The sequence below is a fragment of the Canis lupus genome, chromosome 19 (assembly GCF_048164855.1).
Source record: "Canis lupus baileyi chromosome 19, mCanLup2.hap1, whole genome shotgun sequence".
NCBI classification, from domain to species: Eukaryota; Metazoa; Chordata; class Mammalia; order Carnivora; family Canidae; genus Canis; species Canis lupus.
Window position 1 is genome coordinate 30,192,517 of NC_132856.1, and position 18,979 is coordinate 30,211,495.

General features: G+C 42.4%; 1 protein-coding gene across 9 annotated transcripts in view; it reads left to right on the forward strand.

Annotated features, from left to right (window-relative positions):
- The window catches only part of CADPS (calcium dependent secretion activator), a 459,922-nt gene that overhangs the window by 384,182 nt on the left and 56,761 nt on the right, over nt 1-18,979 (forward strand). For all 9 annotated transcript variants that reach the window (XM_072785555.1, XM_072785556.1, XM_072785557.1 and 6 more), the window contains 2 exons: nt 4,773-4,847; nt 5,733-5,816. In XM_072785555.1, the coding sequence (XP_072641656.1) occupies nt 4,773-4,847; nt 5,733-5,816 (159 nt within the window). The remainder of the gene's footprint in view (nt 1-4,772; nt 4,848-5,732; nt 5,817-18,979) is intronic.

The window sequence follows — 18,979 nt, forward strand, 5'->3', positions numbered from 1 at the left end:
GGGGTGGCTATGGACCCATTTAGACCAAACTGTTAGCCCCTAGTTGGAGATATATGATGAAAAAATAGCAAGTTGATTTTGTCACAAGGGGACCCTGCTCTTATCTTTACCACTAATTATTTCTATGCTACAGTAGAATGATTTTCCCTTAACCTTGGAGTCTTGGTTTTCTAGAAAAACAAGTTGTCTAGTGATTTAATAAGTACATTTTATGGAGCCCTATACCTTAGTTGCCAAACTCTGTGACCTTGAGCAAGTCCTTTACTCTTACAACCTTACCGTCATCATTTGTCATGTGAGAGAGCATGTAACACACAACCTTTGAGATATATGGAGCTTATGAAAACTGAGGATATAGCTCCCTCATTTCTGGATGGAAGATTAGAACATTGTCTCAGATATGCCCAAATAGTAACATTTTTGAGGCTAAGAACCAATGCCTACTTCTTTCTGGACATTGTTTTATTTGATAAAGTAGAAAACACTTTATGTATCCCAAATAATTCATCATTCTTCTTCTTTTTAAATTAAAACAATAACTAAGGCTGGTGAACATTTCCCATTTTTCCAGAGCCCCTCACCCCTCTCTCTAAACCAAATGGTCTTTATTAAGGACTTATCCAATACTGTATTCTAGTCTTTGGCTCTTATCCTAAGCCTGCCAGTTTCCCAAGCCGTGCTAGGGAGACCTGCTATGCCATTTCTCCTTAGCATAATTGAATCAGAGACACCTATGTGACCAGCTCATGGAAATATGAGGCCTCAGTTAGAATACCAAGTGACTGAGAATAGTCCGAAGGAAGCCAGACATCATTTTCTGTAAATATATAATTCCTTTGAAGGACCTTGCTGGTTATGACCTTGAGGAGAACTTCAATGGGAAGTCTCATGCAAATGGTGTCTCTTTAATTTTTTTCATTTTGCAGAATGGGGATAGTCATCTCCAATGTCAACTGAATTGTAAAAATGATATTGGCCAAGGATGACTGGAAAGTAAGAGACTAGATATAAGTTCAATGTTTTCATGTAGTTTTCACTTTGTGAGTATTGGATGTTAAACTCACATGCAGATCTAGTTATAGATACCTGCTTCTACCTGGATTTCAACTCCCACAATGTGTTTTAGCCTAGTGACTGGAGAGGTGATACAATAGTTTCCTATCTTAAGATCACTTCCTGAGTTTCATCACCAGGGTAAAGTCTCATCTAAAGGCAGCTGTTGAAGCATTTGTTAACCATACTTTTCCTTCTTAAATATTTATTTTTTTCATTAAAATTTACGAAGTACCAATAGAGAGAAAATTGTGTATTAAATAGTTTCTCACTTGGTCTAGTGTGTTTTCGTCTCATTTCCAAGGTCAGATGGTCTTAACAGAAAGACAACATACACACAATCTGTTCCATGACAAGGCAAAATGTGCAGTACAGGAAGTCAAGTGGAATGATTTTTACAAAGTGATTGTGAATTTGCAGCAGCTTAGCTCAACAGAAGCAGCAGTGAACGCCCCAAACTTTCCATACCATTTAAGATTAGCAGTTCCCTTGCTATTATCATGATCTAGTGCCCCAGAATGTAATTTATGGGTATTGTTGTTGTTATTACTACTACTACTATTACTACTACTACTACTACTACTACTACTACTACTACTACTACTAGGGTCAAGCCAATCCAATGACACCCAGAGAGGGAACTGGAAAATGCAAAAATAGGAAGGATCCCTCTTTGTACCCATATTGGGATGCAGATGGAACTGGATAATCCGTCTGACTGCAAGAGACTTTGTGACAAGATTATCTTATTCCGGGGGATGGTACTTAAAAGATGCCCTCATAGTGTTTATACCTCTCATGGAGCTTCAAGTATGCATGGAACAAATAATCTCCCCAGAAAGAGCAGAATGAAGACGGAGTGCTCACTATTGCCCCAGAAAAGCGAGTCAATCAAATGAGTCTCAGGAGAATCTGGTAAAAGAAATTCGTGCATTTTGTACTTACTTGTATAGGAATGGGGACTGCTTTGATGTATACCACTTCAGTGCATGATAAGCAGAGTAGATGTTACCCTGCTGTCCTATCTTTCCCAAAGCAGGTTTTATTTAATTCAGATTATAATTTACATATCATAGAATATATATAGGTTTTAGGTGAATGTTAGAGAAATGTAAATATACAGATAACCATAATGCTAATCAGTTAATGATAGTAATATTGCTACATAGTGCTTCTAAGTTTCTAAACCATATTTCCATACATTGCTTCACTACTGTGTTAGGTGAATATGATTCCTATATACACAGAGGTCATCCTAGCCCCATTGAGGAGATAAGAAATAGACCAATAGAGATTGGCATGTTCAAATTTCCTCTGGAAGTAGGAAGCAGAATAATTATATCAAAACAACTTTTTCATAGCAGGAAGAAAGAAACGCGAACAGGAGTGGAGATAATCACATTTGTACAGCGTGAAAGGGAGAGACAGTGGGACTCTCTGTGGGGAGGTCAGGACCAAGTTTAGCATGGAGAAATTGAAGGCCGGAAGAGGTTCCCATAAACCCACCACATCTCCATATACGTTAGTTTGGACTCCTTCCAGAATGAAAAGGTTTGAGGTTCACTTACTTGTGAAGAGAAAGCCTATTTGATTTTCAAGAAAGAATGGCATTACTAACACCTCAGACCAAAAGCCTGTGTCTTTCTTGGTGCGTGGAAAACGACTGCTCTTGGCTCTGCTTGCCATTTCAGCCAAGTTTTTCAGGAGAATGTTTCTATTCTCAGTAATTTCTTTGCTTGGTTAGAATCCCCCATTTAATATATCAGATTGTATTATTTTGCCTCCAACTTGCTTTTCTGAGTTAGTTGAATCTCATAATTAATTTAATAAATGTGAATCATTTATAGTAATCCAAAGAAAATCAAGCAGAGCGAGGCAGTCACATGAGGAAGAAAGTAAGCCTGTGATACTGGATCTTATCTCAAGACCTAAAAATGAATTTGGAGCCCTGTCAATATTCCTGAATTCTTTTGCTCTGACATCTTTCTTTGTGTTTCTAGCACAGAATTCTGCAGATAGTTTTTGCATTTAACTTCAGGTTTATGCCACTTACTAGTAAATCCCTTCGTGAAGCTAGCAGGAGAGCCAACGTGGGTTCTGAATCACTGGGACTACACAACACGGACCATTTGGTTTATTGTTTTTCCTCTAATCAACTGAAAGAGAACTAAAATGAGAGAGCTGAGCAATAAGACTGTATCTCCTTATCCTTAGATTCTGCTTTATGAGCTTGAATGTATAATATTTGAATTGCTATTATAGTTAACAAGATGTTTTCACATCCAATTCTCACTTGATTTTCACAACAAATCTATGAGTCTGAGAGCAGGACTGCCAGGAAATGATTTTTAAATAATATTAATAATAATAAGTAAGAATAATAATAGAAGAACAGACCTGCTAAATATCTTTAAACAGGGTTTGCTTTCTTCTCTTTCCAAAATCAGTGTATGTACTAGTTTCCCTTTCTACCACACCCATTGGTCCTGAGTGGTTAGGAGTATTATCTGTTTTCTTACAGATGAGGAAACTGAACTATATTTTCTTAGGCAACATAACTTCCCAATTTTGCACTGGGGCTTTATCTAGGTCTTCCAATTACATACGAAATTCCCTTGTGAATTTTATGAATTAACTTAATTCACATCCCTCCACTCACTTTCATTAATTCTGGTTGCCAGTTATCAGAATATCAAACCACATTCCCATTGCTTATTATTTCTGTATGTTTTCATAGCTTTTTGAATGGTTTGTTTAATTTTCATTTTCTCATGTGTCTTTTTGTCCTAATTTTTATTTGCACTGTTCCTTTTTTTTCTATTCCTAATTAATCATCCTTCTGAAAGTTTGCTAAAGAGTGGGTAAGTGCATTTTCCTTTCCAAATAGCAATGTTTTGCATTGTTATTTTTTATAAAGGAATATGGAATAATTCAAATGGATACTAAAGTGATCTAATAAATGTCAAGGAACTGGCATACAGTATTTTCTGTTGAAATTGCTTTTCCTTTTTTCCTGGCATTTATAGCAGATTTTTGTTTGTGTGGGGGTTTGTTTTCGCATTACTATTTAAATTTAATCGACAGCGGCCGTTAGAGAAATTGAAAAACTTCACAGGAGACTTAGTGAAGGCTCCAAACCTGGGTCTGCTTAGCCATCAATAGAGAAAACAAGTGGCTGCCACAGGGTCAAGAAAATAACACTTTGCCTCGGCACTTAGTCAACTCTAGAGATAGAACTAGCAGGCTCTGAGGCACTAACCCAAAGTACCAGAGGGTTTCAGAACGGTTTTTGCAAAATCGATCACAGCATCTTGGTCAAATTCTGAGCCACATCTCCCAGCAGTTTTCCAAAAAGAACTTTTCATCCCCTGTATTAAACTACTGTGATATCTTGTTTTGTAAGTTCCAGATTCACACACTGCTAGGCCATGAAGCCTTCCATGCATGCTCTTTGTAACCGTGTGTATGTATCTACACGTATCAAAGCCATCAAAAGCCTTGGGTGAGGAACCATGTGTCTGGTAATTTTCTTAAGAGCTTCAGATCTCTCTTCATCAAAGACCTGGAGTCAGAATCTTACAGCTGCTTCTGGGACTATGGAAATAAACTGGGTCTGCAGGCCAGGCTTTATTTATAAATTGTATTGTCTAAAAATTACTGACGGATGCAATGCCATCACCTCCCCAACATGCTAATATTTGTCTTTCTGTGTTCTTTAGCATCAATACCATTCAAAAATAGATGAACTAATTGAAGAAACTGTTAAAGAAATGATAACACTCTTGGTTGCAAAGGTAACCTTCAGCTTCAGGTGAAATGTTTCATTGTGAACATCGCTTTGTTATATCTGCATTTCCATTAAAATGTGACACGTTAAAAAGTTGAGCTGGATACTTGTATCTCTCAGGAAACAAGCTCGGACGTCACCCAGGCTCAGCTCGGAATGATTTTTTCTGATGATTGCGAGCCGTGTGAAGATGAATTGATGAAGTGGCATGTGTTAACTTAATAAGAAATTGTCCCCAGACGTTGCACTAGGTCATGTGGAAAATGTTTGTTTTGTTTTCCAGCACTGACAAAGTTAGATTTTAAAAACAGAAAGTTAAACGGTAATAAGGAATCCTGCCATCCTGAAAACCCCTTCCCCCCTCGTTTCACATGCAGTGAGAGTCATAATAAAACATAAAAGTCAGATAAAGCTATTTCAGTCACCCTCATGAATTATAGAATTTTAACTAAGTAATGCTGAATGGGAAGACATTTATATTTGCCAGTGCTAAACTTCTGTTTCCCCCAAATTACTGATAAAATACAAATAAAAATAGATTGGATTAAATGTAGTGCTAATATGTAACGTAAAAACTGCTTTGCGCAGTTTTGGATTTTGAAAAGTGCATTTAATATTATCGCAGGCTGTATGCGACTCAATAATATTTTGTCACTTTGTACTTCTGTAACACTCTATATTTGCAATCACATAATAATGAAGAGAAAGCCGGATAAGTCAAATATTGCTATGGGAAAGCAATCTCTTCCTTTCCCCCAAAGCGGGAGTCAAATAATAGAATGCCAAACGGAGCAAGGTCATCGCTAGTCTCTGTGTGGTTGGGAAATGTTGCTCCTTACTGTGAACAAGTAGAGTTTGAAATAATAATTCTTCTTTTTTGCTGTTTTACTAGTTCGTTACTATCTTGGAAGGAGTACTGGCAAAATTATCCAGATATGACGAAGGGACTTTGTTTTCTTCTTTTTTGTCATTTACCGTAAGTAAAGAGCTTCTTTCTTGCCTGGGTTTTGTTTTAGTTTGGGTTTGGGTTTGGGTTTGGGTTTGGGGGCCAGGTGCCAATGTGTCATTTTGGTTTGGGTTTGTAGAATTATGTTAATTAAGGTCAACTGCAAATGTATAGTAACATTAGGAGAATAAGCAGGACACTTCACGACAGCAGGTAATCCAAAATCCTTTTTATTTCACTTGTGAATATACGATATGTACGTATGTATATGTATGTACACACACACACATGTCTCTATATGTATGTATCCAAAAGAGAGTTGCTGGCCTGAGCCCACGTGAGCTATCTCAGACAAATCACTTCATGTGACTGGACTACCATCTCTGCATCTGTAAATGAGGAACATTAATTTTAAAGCTTGCAAATAGAGACCTACAGGTCAAAGAGAGCTTTTCAGTGCATTTTATTTGGTCCTCACTGTGTCAGGTACAGTGTTCTTGCCTACATTTAAAAATCAGGAGAATTAACAGAGATGTCCATATTCCGGGCTCTCTTTGTAAGGGGGACATTAGCAGCTCTGGGTCTGCATACATGCGTAGCAACTATCTATCTGCTGGAGCTGAATCACGGTGGTCTCCATTGACCAGACATGTGTCTGCCAGTTTCCTTCAGTATCTTCCTGGCTGTTTCACTCATTCGTGTACCTGCCTGGGCTTGGGAACGCTGGAGTTCACAACCTCTGGAGCAGATGACTGAGTCTGTACAAATTGTGAGGGGCTCTAATTCTGTGCCAGAATTGGGCAAGGGCATAGGACGTGAGTTTGGTTGTGGGCAAAAGGTAGCCTAATTCTCTATAGGCAAATGACCAATGGAGATGGCCACTGCAAATGGGCTGCTTTGGGGGCCTGGTTCTCCCACTGTCTTGTGCTCAGGGGCCATGACAGCCACATCTTTTCCTGCCATTTCTGATAGTAGGGTTTTTGCTGGCTCTGAGACCAGCTGCTTTGACAATGCCATAGAAAAGGCAATCAATTTAAGACCTGTTATCTCTAGGTCTTTAAAACAGCCTTAATGTATGAGGAATCTCCTAAAAAGTCATTGACTGCCCAGACCAGGCCCAGCACAGGGTAGGGGGTAGCACATCATCATCTTTGGAATCTCACAGAACCAGGTTCAAATCCCATTGCCAATATTCACCAACTGTGTGATCTTCAGTAACTGTCTCAACCTCTCTGATCCTCGGCTTTGGTTTGGTTTCAGTTTTGGCTTTGGAAAGGGGGGCTGTTGTGTAATTTTGGTTTGCATTTGTGCATACGTGTGTTAATCGTGGTCAACTACCATGATGTATGGGAGTGAGGAGTGGATAACGTCTTCTATGACGAGCTGTTGTGAAGATAACGATGTAAGGGGAAGAGGGTAGCATAGTCCTCACACAAAGTAGGGCTGAATAAATGGTGGCTACCATTAATGTAAGATAACTAACATGATTACTATACAGTGCCAACATACATGTGCACAAGTTCTCCCTAAATATGCCTTACATTGGTATTTCCCATGCATTCGATTTTCTGGGAATTAAGGGAAATGTAGACAGAAAACGTTTACATCAATTCTAGATAGCATCCATGTCTCCACATATCCAGCGTTGTTTTAATTTGCAGCTCTAAACTTCCCAGATAGAAGGACTAAACTTAACCCCAGAAGCGTGATGGCCCAGCCCCTGGAATTTAGTGGTAACAGTGGGGAGGGATAGACAATGGTGACAATGGGAAATCTATCCCATATCACTCTGTAGAACCACCCATAACGTGTCACAGCTAAAAGGATACCTCTCCAGCCACTCCTTTGACAAACAAAGAAACCAAGGCCCAGAGAGGGAAGTAATTTGTCTAAGGTCACACAGCAGCGGGCAGAGTGGAGATAGGAAGCCAGGTCTTTTGCCAACTCCACACCCCCCCCACCACCACCATTGAACAACTTCCTGGAGAGAGTGGGATTCAGCTGGCAGTTGCCTAGCACTGGAAGGCAGATGGGCAGATGAGTGGGGAAGATTCGTAAAGGATTCAGGGCACATGAGTGGGAAATATTAGATAATCTTTCATTCCTCAGTGAAGTCATGGAAATGGTGAAAAGAGGCAGAATTAACTGCAGCATTTCTGGAAAACATTCCCCTGACACCCACAAAAGATATCACATTCTTGGAGTCTTCATTTTGAGTGTTTTTACCGCACTGGACCTGAACCAGTACATACCAGGAAAGCCCCTCTGCTTTTTATAGAACAAAATTCAGTCCATCCAAGGGCCCCACCCTAACGACTGACTTCCCCAGAGAGCTAGTGGGAAGGGGGTCCGGTGGCAGCCATGCAAGGACACCATGCGGGGAGTGGGGTTCTCACGGGAGGGGGAGAAACAAAGACCTCGCATATCCTGTGCAGGAGTTTTCAAGCTGAAATTCTCATGCTCTCATCTCTTTTCTGAGACATTTTGCAGCCTCACAACATGCCTAGTGAAGTCCCCGTAACTGCAGAACACTTCAGTGCCTATTGCTGGGCCTGTAACTTCCCTTCCTTAGTGACACTTCTCCCACACACTTGGCCATCCCACGGCCAAAAGCACCCACTTATCATTTGCAGCCTCTGTTCTCATCTCCTGCTGGTATTCCAGCGTTGGAGAACGCGAGCTGTGCTTAGAGGTGGCAGGAATATCTGCTCCGCACGTGGATTCTGAGCTCCTGCCCAAATTTCAATGGGCCTTTGAAGACTTCCTGCGCCCAGTTGTATTCATTACGCGGCAGTGGAGCGGAGGGGATGGCAGAGGGTGGAGCGGGGGCCGCGGGCCTGTGCAAAGGGCCTGGAAATCGGTGAGGCGACAGCCAGCTGTGAGTCCCGGGACCCTGGACAAAGGCATAGAGAGGGTGCCGCCACCCTGGCAGGATTTCCTTAACTCTGCTCCCATTTCTGATTCAATTCTTCAAGTATTACTGTGCACTTACCACGTCCCCACCTCAGCAGGGCTGCCAAGTATGAGCCATGTGCTGTGCCCCCCAGAAAGCTGACAAGTATCGACAAATATGCCACCCTTTCCTCCTCTTTCTCCCGCTGAGCGCCTCCTTTCCTGGGTGGGCTTGATTTCATGGTCCAAGCCAGACATTTTGGAAAACGTCTGCAGTGGCACGGAGCAGGCAGGAATATTTATTTCTCGTCTCCATCTGCATTGCTTCCTCTCTTGGAGAGGAGCTGGGGGGGGAGGAGGGAGGAGGAGATGTGGCTTCTTCGTGCCAGCCCGAGAGGCGTCCAGGCGCGCCCCTCCTCTCCTCCCTCCCCAGCCTCAGCAGCAGGAGCAGCCTGGGATTTCTGGAGGCAGGCGCCTTTCGAACTTTGGAAAGATCAGCCCAGTTGGAAGTCTCGATTAGCAACTATCCGCCCATTTCCCCTGACTGCAAGATGTGCTTTTGTGTGGGTTGACTGCTTGGAAGGGTCCTTGTCTGGTGGGTAGCCTCATACTGTTCTTTTAGGAGGCCAGGAAGGGTGACAAGCAGGTACCTAGGTCCCTCTCCGAACAAATTAAAATCCTTTCCTTGGTCTTATCTAGGTGTTAACAAACATGCTAGTTCTGGAATTCACACATTCATTCATTCCCTCGTTCATTCATTCATCCAGCATGTACTTACCAGGCACCTATGTGTCATGTGTTGTGGTAGGAGCTGGGGACACAGCAATGAGCAAGACATGTTCTCTGTCCTTCTGGAGCTTGCATTTAGGAAAAGAGAGATAATTTTAAAAAGGAAAGAAAATTAAAGGGAGGGGAGAGTGCTCTCCAGGCCACAAACTGGGAAGAAAAGGAGAGAAAGAAAGAAGGTGGGGTAGTGCTGCTTCAGCAAGGATGGTCCCAGAAGTTCTTTGAGGAGGAGACTTGGGCTGAAACTAAGAGAGGTCAGCTGTGGCTGAAAAGAGGGGAGAGTCTTCTAGACAAGACAGCAACTGCAATGACCAGGAGGCAGGAAAGTAGGAACATTTTTTGCAGAATACTTGGGAACCAACATGAACAGGATTTAGAGACTGAGCACGTGTTGGGATGGAGACTCATTTGAAGGGGACAAAGAGGAAGCCCTCCCCCCACCCCCACCCCCCACCCCATGCATGCTGTGAGGCCTAGAAGAGCTCCACTGAGCTCCATGAGTCCTGAGAACCAGCGGGATATGGCAAAAAGGCAGCCCGGAGAGGAGAGACCTGGGGTGGGATCCCAGTCCTGCCCCTCACCCGGGAGCCGTGTGACCTGGAACACGAGACCACACCTCGGTTTTTCATTCCCTTTGGCGTAATATGACGATGGTTTTATTAGATGAATTCAGAAGTCTAAAATAGCGACAGGAGCAACCGCTCCTGTTCCTTAAGCACTTGCTAAGTGCCTGGCACAGAGCTAAGTGCTTTAAATATATTTTTCTCATTGAATCCTCCGAACGCTGCCATTCCAGCAGCACTCTTGTGCAGAAGATCAGACTGAGGCTCGGAGAGGTTAAACCCTCCAGCTTGACCAGGGTACTCTCCCATTAAACTCTGGAGCCTCCCAGGAGGGGTGACAATGTAGAAGGGGCCCACACCCACTCCCCTGGCAGACGGAATAATTACCTCAAATCCTCTGAAGGCCCCTAGAATTCACTCAAGATCCTCCCACCAAGCCAGTCCATTTGAGATAGTCACAATGAAAATGGAAGCCACTCAGGACAGGCAGGATAAAGCCCCATTCAGAGCTGTCAGGGGCCCAAACCCTACCGTATGTCCAATCTCTTAGGTCTCAATCACCCTCACTTACCCTTTCTTTCCACTTGCTAGCATTTTGGTTGTTTTGCCACTTAGAAATGAAACAAAGTAGACACACTTCTTCCTGCTAGAATCCAGGACCAGGGCTGGTGTTAAGTGCAGATCAACCAGCAGCATAAACTGCTTTTGTGCAGAGCTCTTGATGTCATGCCAAAGAACAAGACTGCCACTTTGGTCAAAAGCCAGAACTGAATCAAAGGAATTCACTTCTGTCCACAGAACATTGTGGTCAGGAAGCAGTTCAAATTTTAGAGAGGGGTGAGTGTTCATAATTGTTAGTGTTGTCTCTGACGATGTCCCATTTTTGTGTAGGTTGCGGGGAATGCCCAGAATGGGAGAGACGGCTTTTTATAATTTGGGCTAGTGATGGTGGTATAGCCAGAGAGGTCTGGCTCTACCGAGAGGGTAACATCAGCAGATTATCAAATGTTGAATCCGTGTGATTCAAGTCAGTTGGTTTCTACACTTCAGAGTGGAGGGGCCTACCTTGGACAGAAGCACCAACTGTGGTGGTAATAGCTGACCTTTTTGTTGTTGTTGTTGTTGTTGTTGTTGTTTTATTTTTGTTTTTTTTTGGTAATAGCTGACCTTTACTGAACACTCACTATGTGCCAGGCGCTGTGCTAAGTGACTCACATGCATTTCCTCAGCTGATCCTCACAATCACCCCTATGCAGTAGATGTGATTATTATCCCGTCCCCATTTTACAGATGAGAGAAATTGAGTTATTTGTCCAAAGTCATATGACTACTCAGACTCTACCTTAGGTTTACGTCTTTATTATCTCCAGAATGTTATTCCCCATAGAAGCAGAGAAACTCATAAATGAAGTCAATTAGCAACTCTTCCAGGAACCATCCACTTATTGATACCATTTCTAAGGGGAGAAGTCCTCTATTTTTATCACATCTTGCCAGCAATAATATTTTATAAGTAATTTACCCACCAACTGTTTTGCAATAAAACTAAAGGAATAGACATTCAAAATCCCTCACTTATTTTGTGCTTTCCAGATAATCTCCAGTTTCATATTATTCCTTCATTCAACATGTTTGTTGAGTGCCTGCTTGATGCTAGGCATTGGGGGCATAGCAACAAATAAGACGGATAATGCCTCTTAGTATATATTCTCATGAGAGAGATATATTCTCAACAAGTAATTTACACATGTGGCAGTTTTCCAGAGAGAGGGAGAAGTAGTTGATGCAATGGGACAATAGCCTAAAGGTACCCAACCTCACCTGGGAGGCCATGAAGGAAATGACATTTGAGCTGAGATCTAATGGACCTAGCAAAGAAGAGAAGAAAGAGTGTTCCAGGGTACAAAGACACAGTGGAGAGAGGGAAGGTCTAGTCTTTCTGGGAACCAGAAGTTCACTATGACCCAGGCAAAGGCCATACTAAAAGGAGAATGACAGGGGTGGAGTAAAGGAACAACTAGTCTAGAGCCTGATAATGAAGGAACTTGCCCATGGTCATGGGATCTAGAGCGTTACGAAGGGACATTATCCCAAACTGATTCAGCTGGAGAAGTTAAGAGAAGTCACGGAGAGACTAGCTAACTGTCATCAGAGATGTTGGGTTTGTAGTCTGATGTGGAAGCTTTGGGCCACCATCGGAAGGCAAGACTTATTTTGTCTAATGTATTTTGTTTACATAGACCAAAAAAACACTGTGCTCTGAAATGTTCAAGAACTGTAAAGCACTGATCTGCTATGCCTTCCACTGACTTCTTTCATCAGCCGTTCCCCAATGGTTCAGAACTTGACATCCACTTTGGGGTTTATGACAGATAATTTTATCACCTAGTAGGACATCAGCCCTATTTCCAGTTCATGCCTTGAAAGCACAGCTGACAATTAACATACCTGCTGTCCAAAGCAGACCTGCAGAAGCTTTTCAGAAGAAAAAAAGAAGCATCCAAAGTTAACCATTTCCCTTAATGTTTTTTAGTAGTCAGATGAACATAAGACAGACAACAGTATTTTCTTCAGACTATGAGGTGCCGAGCAACCAGGTCCCAGAAATGTCAGCTATGAAAGAAATACCTAATGGATACATATGGGGCTTCAAACACAAAATAATTGTTCTGCAATTGCAAATTAGAAAAGCTGCCTGACCTCTGAACCACATGTAGTGGGAAGCTTGTCACCAGAAAGTTAGAGAGAGGGATGTGATTGTGAAGCCCAGACTAACAGAAATATGTACAAGTTAGTGATCACTGGCGAGCCTCAGTCTCTTCATCTGTTGAGTGGGGATGCTGGTACCTATTTTAGAGGGCCGGTGAGACCATTAGAACTGCAGTACAGAGTCACCCTGCAGGATACCTGGCACACGGTGGATGCCCAGTAAATAGCCCTTCTCAGCCTTAACCTTCAACTTAAACCTATAAGAAGGTGTAAATAATCCTAGCACTTTTAACTATTCTCTCACCTGCTCAGTCCTTAGCGTAGTAACCATTTCTCCTAAGGAACCCAAATCACCATTCATCACAGGATCAACCAAAACTCTCTTAGAACTCCATTTCAGCCCATCCTTGTACTCAAAATGCTGATTCACCAGGGATGTTTTCCATTAAGTTTAGTGTATTTTAGCATTTAGAGTTTTATTTTATTTTTATTCTTCTTGTAAGCAGGCTCCACACTCAGCGTGGAGCCCAACACAGGGCTTGAACTCACAACTCTGAGATCAAGACCCAAGCTATCAAGAGTCAGATGCTTAATCATCAGACCCACCCACCAAAGGTGCCCCTTTAGTGTTTTAGTTCTTCCAGAATTTTTCATTCATATACAGTTTCTAGAATACTTGTTAATCAAAATAGTTGGTTAACCAGGATTGAATAACCCATTCCGCATGCTTATTTTAGGTTGAATCAGGTTTATTGCAATATACACCTAGGTTACTTGTTTGTCCGGTTCTGTTCCTTACTGGAGGATAATCCTAGACAGGTTAATTAAGTTCTGACCTTAGTTTACTGACCTATACAATGGGAATAATAATAAGACCGTGATGTTGTTGAATGAAATGAGACAATGTTATATACCTGGAATGAGGTTAAGCATTTGATAGTTGTAAGCTATTGTTATTATTATGGTTATTACTGTTGGTTATGTCACCGAGTACTGAGTAGTAGAATCAATTACTTGTTCTGCTACCATGTTTTCCATGACTGCTATGTAAATAACTATGCTAGGAGTTGTACAGCTAGAAAGATTTTTTTTTTTTAAAGACCTTAGCTCTTATTGTCTGGAAGTTACTATCCGGAGTGCATACAACAGAAAGAACTTTTGAGGTTTTCTGGACCAGTGTTTCAGTGATGTGTTGTATCTGCTCAGTCCCCACCTGCTGGTGAGCACCAGTTCTCCACATCTCTTCCCACCTCTGCATTTAGTGTTGTCTTACTGGCAGCTTGGAATTGACCACAGTCAATTTGCACCACAGAATTGGCAAACGCTGCCAAACAGGGTGAGTCCTCCCTCCCTCTTCTTCCTCTTCCCTCCCCCCTCCTTCTTCCTTTCTACATATCCCTGAGTGTTTTCCAAGCACAGTAGATGCACCACATGGTACCTGAGATGATGTTAGATGCCACAAAAATACTACATTAAAGAACACCAATCCCACTGTGAAAGAATTATTCCCTCTTTAATTTTATTTTCGTCTATATGATACACATTTTCTTTTTTATAATTAATTATCAAAAAAGTGAGCCAATTTAGAGAAGAATATTAAGTATATAAGTAAATATAGTACAGACGGCACATGGGCCACAGCCAGTCAGGAGGGTGGTGTTGATGCCAGAAGGTTAGGAAGTGGTGCTACTTTCTCACTGCCCCCATTTTGCAATCGTGGAAACTGAGACCAGAGAAGGAAAATGACTTGAACTTCTAGACGTGTTAGACACAGAACCTAGACCTTGTACCTCATCCATTTGTTTGTTGTCCCTCCTCTTTACCTGAGAAGAGGAAAAAGAATTCTCCTTGGTGCAGCAGGTGCAGCAGATTTGGGCTGCCTCTGATGGACAAGTTGTCCCTGGCAGCAGTGATGCAAATAATCTGCTCTCTCAAGTTCAAGCTGAGGTAGTGGGGGGACCAGGGGAGGGCATGGGGCTCACAGGTGATCCCCTCGTGAAGAAACATGACTATTCAGGCATGACAGCATGGCCCTCATTTGCTTAGCACGAAGGCTGTGTAGAAGCCAGAGGGACACAAAGGCGACACAGTGCTTGCCCTCTTCCACCTCGCATTCTGTTGGGCTTTTTCTTATTGAGATGTGTTCCGAAGGCAGAGCAAAACCCCAAAAATGCCAGAGGTGGGCAGAGGCCCCCACTCATGATGGGATAAGAATAAGCCTTTGTACCTTCTTGGAGAATGTATAAAATTAAAGCTTTCTGATTTGTACTTCCAAGTTTCTCCTAAAATGAGAGTATGCCATGTAAATAGACCAATGGAAAAGCATTACAGTGTCATAAAGAGGTCAGACCCTGGAGTCAGACACACCCATATTGACACCAGCTTTGTGCCTTTGAGGAAGCTACATGATGCTGCCCACTGTGTGTCTTTGAGGACGTTGTTAAACCTCTCTGAGCTCAGTTTCCTCATCCATCAATGATAATAATCATCATGCCCTCCATTGTGAGGGTTAATGACTCGTGAAGTGCTTAGCCTTATGCCAGGCAAATAATAAGCGTGCAACCTTTGTTAAGTCATCGTTAAAAAGGTGGGTTTGAAGGAGCCTTTGAGCCTTGCAGAAATCCTCACTGGGAATGAAGGATTGGGACAGAAATGAGGGAAACTGGAAGGAAAAACATGTCTACTTCAATCGGGCATCTGTTCGAAAGCCCCAGGGGGGGAAGAGAGATGAGAACATACACTTCCTGGACCCAGTCTCGGAGCACAGTACCCTGAGCAACAGGAGATTCGAACAATTCTCGTTAATGAGGCTGCGGCTCCTAATCAGTACATGGAACAGAATGCTTTTGCTTAATAGAGATCATTTCCCTGCCTCTTGCCCAACTCTCCAGCAGTGCCAGCAGCTCTTTGTTTAATGAAAGGTAGGGACTTCGAGTAGTGTGGTGGGATGGGCTGTAGGAGGCATTATTACCCTCATTACTATGATAATAGTTTAATCACAATCAATATTTATGAACATGCACAGAAGCCGTGCAATCAACCAGCAGCCCTACAACTTGAGGTTTTCGTGTCCTTGCCTAAGTATGCTTTCCAGGAAAGCCTGGGCTTTCTCCCACCTTCCCCCAGCCCCGCAGAAGCTCTACAGAGGTCCTCAGAGGTCATTTCAGAATATGCATAATGGTTACACGATAGTTATACATGAGGTCTTATTTGTGGTGATAGGTGAATATCATAATATGACACTTCTTGCTTTTCAAAGTATCTCCACAGTCATCGCCTGCATTTGATCTTTAGACTTTGGTGAATTATCTTGTGAATAAGGTGGGGCAACGGAGGGGGCAGCGTAATATAGTAGCGGATCCCTGTTGTTTCTTTTTTTTTTTTTTTAAGATTTTATTTATTTATTCCTGAGAGACACACAGAGAGAGAGAGGCAGAGACACAGGTAGAGGGAGAAGCAGGCTCCATGCAGGGAGCCCGACGTGGGACTCGATCCCGGGTCTCCAGGATCACGCCCTGGGCCGAAGGCAGGTGCTAAACCACTGAGCCACCCGGGGATCCCAATAGTGGATCCTTTAAAGTTAGACCCACTTGGGTTCAAATCCTAGCTCTACCACTTCTTAGCTCTGTTCCCTGAGGAATGCAAGTTAACCGTTCTGAGCCACAGCTCCTTTTTGTAAAATGAGAAGACAAAAGTGTTAGAAGAATCAGATAAGATAGTGTCTGTTAGGCATTTAGTCATTGGTAAATGCGTCCACAGTTTTGCATAGACTATATATATCAGGTATTTGGTATTCCTAGGCTGTCTGTGAGAAAAGTAAACGATGGTTTTTCCCAAACTCACAGAGCCAGTATTTGAGATGGTAGGAGAGTCCAGACTTAGACTCCAATATTCACATTCTATTATCTGAAAATTTTTCAAACGCTGTTTCTATTTATAAGCAACTGAGAGAAACCTTATTTTTAAACATGTCAATGTTTAAGTCTTTTCTTTCAAATGTGCACCAGATTTGGAAAGCCAATGGATCATTTTTCTGAGCCATGGCCACCTGGTGAGCTACCGATAAAATATTGTTGGTGTCACCCTTCCCACATCTGTAAAAATAGGATTTATAAACTCCAGCTCTTTTAAAAATGAAAAGTCAGGGAAGATGGCCTCACGATCTGTGTGCCTCTGTGCAGCATTTACATGGTGCTTATGTGGGCACCGCACTTCGTACCTGGCTGGAAACACCCTTGATCTTTGGCCAGCAAAGAAGACGTGTCAGCCCCCTTGGTGACAAAGCTGGGGAATCCATCATGCTATCTCTGATTCCAGGTGTACTTCCAGGGTTGTGTTTTTTTCCGGGCCTCTGAAAGCATTGTAAGGGGCTTTCACTGTAATTGTCACTTGGCCCTAAGCAGGAGCCACTGAGGTTTGCTCAACTGCTCACCCGCACACAGAGTCCCAGTACATCCACCCACTGGTACATTCTGTCTCCCCCAGGCAGTCAATCCCTCAGTTGGCACTAACAATGTATTCGTCTTCCCAAGATGCACTTAGAGCATCCAGATTATGTATGGGGGGTGGGGGGAGTGGTTTGCTAGGTTTTGCTTTTGCCTTTGTAGAGGACGTATCTCAAAATCATGTTTCCAGTCAACCAAAAACCTTGAAGAAGTTACTCTGGAGGAGACACATTCCTCCTGCAAAATGCCTTTCTCCACCACAATGCTGAACATTTTACCACTCGTTTCGTTCTTTTTTCAGTAATTTTTTACAAAAGAAATATGTATAGGGTTAAAAATGAAATAGTGCAGACACTCTTAATAGTAATTTTTAAAGAAACAATAGGTCTCTGTCCTGTCCCTTTCCACCCTTAATCCCTGACCCCAGAAGGGACCCTTGAAACTATATTCTATCATCATAGCCCCAAGTACTATTTTTACATTGCTATTTCTTAATTTATTGATCTGAGAGATTATTTGACTCCCTACTATAAATATAGAGCTTTAGCTCACTTCACCATCTTACACTTCTCCCCCTCCCTCTTCCTGTTAGGGTTGTATCAATATTGTCATTCATCTCTCGGCATCTTGGTAAATTTAAATTATACCCATCCACCTTCAATTCTTGGTTCATCCACATGATGAGGCTGTGAACACCGATACCCTTTTCTTCTCCTGCTTCCTCCTCCAACTGATCTCTTGTTGTTGTTGTTGTTGTTGTTTAAGATTTTATGTATTCATTCATGAGAGAGAGAGAGAGGCAGAGACATAGAGGTAGAAGCAGCCTCCCTGCAGGAAGCCCCATGTGGGACTCAATCCCAGGACCCCAGAATCACGCACTGAGCCAAAGGCAGATGCTCAACCACTGAGCCACCAAAGGGCCCCTGATCTCTTGTTCTAACATGGGAATTGGATGGCACATCTCTTCATTCTTAACATTTTAAAATGTAAGAACCTGTATTCATGAGTGTCTCTTGAGTCTACCATCACTGTCCAATAGAACTTTCTGCAGTGGTGGAAGTATTCTGTATCCAAGCTGTTTGATACAGCAGCCGCTGGCCACATGTGGCTCATCAGTACTTGAAATGTGGCTGGTTACAACTAAAAAGTTGAATTTTTAATTGTGCTTTGTTCTAATTCACTTCACTTTAAATAGCCACATGTAGCTATAATATACAAGTGTGATTATGGAGAACCACCTGATTTTTCAACAACAACAGTAATAATAGTGGATGCATAATTCTTCTTTACTCTGCCCTGGGAACTCATCTGCCAAGTCAGTTAATCACCCAGCAACTCTATGAAGAGTGGCATTATCCCCATTTGATAGATGAAGGCTGTGAGGCATGGAAAAGTCAAGGAACTTGTCTAGTATGTGGTAGAGCTAGCATTTGGTTCTGTGCGATCCAACTTCAAAGTCTGTGCTCTGAACCACTTCTCAATCCTGCCTCTGCTCCCTTTTGGAAACTCCCACATCTTTTTTTCAGATATTTCCAATCTGCTGATCAATAATATGGGCACTGCTTCTCCCACGTTCCTGGCCTGAATGATGCTCATCATGGGTCTCTATGCATTTAGATGTCAAGCCCGCTGATTCCATTTCTGCCACAAAGAAAAAAAAAAAAAAGAGAACAAAAACTGGAAGCTGAGGACAGACAGACATGGGCAAATGTAGGGACTCAGGGCAAGTTCACATAAGGGCTCACTCCCTGGTCACAGGAAAGTTGTTCCTTTGGCCTGCTCATTCCAGCAACAGCAA